The sequence below is a fragment of the Triticum urartu genome, chromosome 3A (genome assembly GCF_056163025.1).
Source record: "Triticum urartu cultivar PI428250 chromosome 3A, HENAU_Tu73, whole genome shotgun sequence".
Taxonomy (NCBI): Eukaryota; Viridiplantae; Streptophyta; class Magnoliopsida; order Poales; family Poaceae; genus Triticum; species Triticum urartu.
Window position 1 is genome coordinate 712591787 of NC_141875.1, and position 3624 is coordinate 712595410.

General features: G+C 39.0%; 1 protein-coding gene across 1 annotated transcript; it reads right to left on the reverse strand.

The window, feature by feature from the left end:
• Window positions 1-253: 253 nt before the first annotated feature.
• On the reverse strand, window positions 254-1814 carry LOC125547275 (protein DETOXIFICATION 40-like). The gene is made up of 5 exons (XM_048711217.2): window positions 1759-1814; window positions 1423-1658; window positions 824-945; window positions 637-721; window positions 254-339 (listed from the first exon to the last, which is right to left on the reverse strand). Exons 1-5 carry the CDS (start codon window positions 1812-1814, stop codon window positions 254-256), a joined length of 585 nt encoding a protein of 194 aa, XP_048567174.2.
• Window positions 1815-3624: the final 1810 nt, after the last annotated feature.

Below are 3624 nucleotides of genomic sequence, written 5' to 3' on the forward strand. Positions count from 1 at the left end.
ACAAAATATCAAAAACATTACTTTTGCTGTCTTTACTTTTGTTCCCGCTACCACCACTATCATATTACCGTGCTACTAAACACTTTGCTGCAGATACTAAGTTTCCAGGTGTGGTTGAATTGACAACTCAGCTGCTAATACTTGAGAATATTCTTTGGCTCCCCTTGCGTCGAATAAATAAATTTGGGTTAAATACTCTACCCTTGAAAACTGTCGCGATCCCCTATACTTGTGGGTTATCAGACTGATCCACTTATTTGTCATTGTCCTTGAACCCTGCAAGGAGGCGCTCTTTCTTCTCGTTCCACTTATTCAACCTTTTCTGCGCCTCCTCTACCTAAAGAATGTAGAAAATACACAGTACCGTTAAGTAGTGCATCTTTTTCAACGCATATATTTGATCAGTTTGCATCAACCATATACTCTCAAGAAGGTTCTAAATCATGTGATGGAAGGAGGGATAATGGGCAAGCAACAGTCTGTATGCTACAATTAGACAACATATAAGGCGACAAGAAAGGTAGGCTGTATCCTCGGACATCAGGGAGTTAATTTGCTATTCATCATTTCAAATTTCTTTTAAAAGGACGGAAATGTAAATTCAACTTCTTGCTCTTGTAGTAATAAGGAATATCTCTTTGGTCCAGTCAGTTCTCATGGTGACCCACAGTAGAATGGTTATCTGCAAGGTCGTTCCCCCAATCAAGCCACCCCAAATGCCCTGCAAGTAGGCATGCGATTCCATCAACACAACTTAGAACACAAAACTTAAGACTGTGTGATCATTGAATATACATGAAAATTTCACAGACAAATCCATCACCTTTGCACCAAGATAGAAGAAAAACCCGAGAACAACACCAAGTGGAACGCCTACAATGTAGTAAGAGTCGACATTCACGTAAGCAACAAATTGTTGCCATCCACATCCAATGATGTTTCCACGCATGTTAGTAAATTTAAATCACCATGAATATGTTGTATCTCAAGAGAGAAAATATGCACCAGAAAACATGGTAGACTTGTTTCCCTCATTTGTACCTACACTTTTCTTCCCTAATGGCCTAAATCTTGTAGTAGCCTATTCTTTTCTTGTACTTGACTACAAAAACTAATCAAATCATGGTACGGAAACCTACTATATTCGTAAAATAACATGCTAGGCATAATAGTTTGTGCATGGCCGACAAGGTACGTTAGAGTTTAGTAACTATGAACAAAAAATATAGATTGAATTAAAAAACTAAAATTGCATAAGAAGTGTAATCTTAAACAAAACATAGATAGGCCAGGGATACAACTAGCTCCTGCTCTTTGAAAATTGCATCTGGCATGAACATTCTCTAGAAAGGTGTACTAATGGACCGGACAAGAATGAACATAGCACATTTCGTCATCCAAAAAGTTTCTAAAAGTTACCAGTCAGTACAGATTGGATGCCGCCGAGAACGAGTGTGATGGCGAGCAACGGGTAGAGATCTTCCACCGCGTCCGAAATTGCTTCACCATCTGTGAACAAGTAGTTGATGTGGTTGTGGAGGCAGAGGATCACAACAGCAAGGATGGTAGAGATTGTTGCAGAGAGCCTGCTCATGACCCACATAGAGAAAAATGCAGACTTTGGGTTGCTGGCGCCAAGCTCATTGCTCACTCTTACACTAAAGTGAAAACGCATCAATTAGTTAGTTAGAGTACTTACCTAGTTGTCAGTAAGCAATGCTAATGTTTATCAAGGCCTTTGAGTATAGACTTGCGAACCTTGCAGCGGCATTGAACCCAACGGAGATCATGAACACCCAACCATAAATCGTCATGTTGCACACATGCATCACAAGTTAATTAGCACCCGCACATGCATTACAACTCAATTAGCACTAACTCTGCTGACTTATTACTAGGAATAATAGAAAGGTTCAAAGTCCAATGATACTCTATATGGAGAAAAAAATTACTAGTAATTAAATAAAAAGTCAAAAAATTTGAATATATTTTTGAAATAAAGTTGACCTTCCATTGTATTTGTAAAAAAGTTCCACAAAAAGAAAACTCTTGTTGACATCTTGGAAAAAAGGGGCCAAAATAGTGTGAGTAGTGACTTGTAATAGTAATATTTTTGTTTTTTACCCTGAAGTCAACGGTTTGTTTTATACATGAAAATTATATACTAGTGCGAGAGAAAGTCAAGTTTATTCTAAAAATACTTCTAGACTTGTTTGACTTTTATTAAATCGCACTATATCAGGCATATATACACCCAGGAAGCAAAGGGCATTCCCTCCATTCTTCTCTCTATAAAGCTGAAAGAGGGGAGACAATAGTGATTAGGGCGTACAAAAGATAATGCAACATCCAACCCATGCATGTTTTCATGCTAATACATGATGACAAAAAGAGCAGAATGCAACATTTTACATGCCGATTGAATGAAGACTGGAAATGTTAACTAGTAAACAAGAGCTCAACAATGACGAATTTGGCTTCCATTAGTTTGTGTACATAAAGTATACTAGTTGTCACCTCTAGTAAATAAAACACATTCATGTTGAAGCCGATGCGACGGGGGCAGTTTCAGAAGCGAAGTCATACACTACTTTTGACCTTGGCACAAAGTGAATTGTTAGGGCATGTACTATGCGTAGCCTTAAACCTAGTGCCCCAGATGCCAGTTAGGTTCGGATGCCATGGTAGCTAAAAAAGTATAGCATGCATATGCCAGGTGAAACCTACAGAAGAGGTAGGTGAAGGAAATATGCCCTAGAGGCAATAATAAAGTTATCATTTATTTCCTTATATCATGATAAATGTTTATTATTCATGCTAGAATTGTATTAACCGGAAACTTAGTACATGCGTGAATACATAGACAAACTAAGTGTCACTAGTATGCCTCTACTTAACTAGCTCGTTAATCAAAGATGGTTAAGTTTTCTAGCCATGGACAAGAGTTGTCATTTGATGAACGGGATCACATCATTAGAGAATGATGTGATTGACTTGACCCATCCGTTAGCTTAGAACGATGATCGTTTAGTTTGCTGCTATTGCTTTCTTCATAACTTATACATGTTCCTATGACTATGAGATTATGCAACTCCCGGATACCGGAGGAACACTTTGCGTGCTACCAAACGTCACAATGTAACTGGGTAATTATAAAGGTGCTCTACAGGTGTCTCGGATGGTACTTGTTGAGTTGGAATAGATCGAGATTAGGATTTGTCACTCCGATTGTCGGAGAGATACCTCTGGGCCCTCTCGGTAATGCACATCACTATAAGCCTTGCAAGCAATGTGACTAATGAGTTAGTTGCAGGATGATGCATTACGGAACGAGTAAAGAGACTTGCCGGTAATGAGATTGAACTAGGTATTGAGATACCGACGATCGAATCTCGGGAAAGTAACATACCGATGACAAAGGGAACAACGTATGTTGTTATGCGGTTTGACCGATAAAGATCTTCGTAGAATATGTAGGAGCCAATATGAGCATCCAGGTTCCGCTATTGGTTATTGACCGGAAATGAGTCTCGGTCTTGTCTACATAGTTCTCGAACCCGTAGGGTCCGCACGCTTAACGTTCGGTGACGATCGGTATTATGAGTTTATGTGTTTTGATGTACC

Coding starts and splice junctions, on each gene's coding strand:
- LOC125547275 (XM_048711217.2), bottom strand. CDS start 1,814: ATGACGATTTATGGTTGGGTGTTCATGATCTCCGTTGGGTTCAATGCC. Junction 722..823: donor TCTTCTATCTTGGTGCAAAG/GTGATGGATTTG, acceptor GCCTACTTGCAG/GGCATTTGGGGTGGCTTGAT. Junction 340..636: donor GAGAACTGACTGGACCAAAG/AGATATTCCTTA, acceptor TCTACATTCTTT/AGGTAGAGGAGGCGCAGAAA.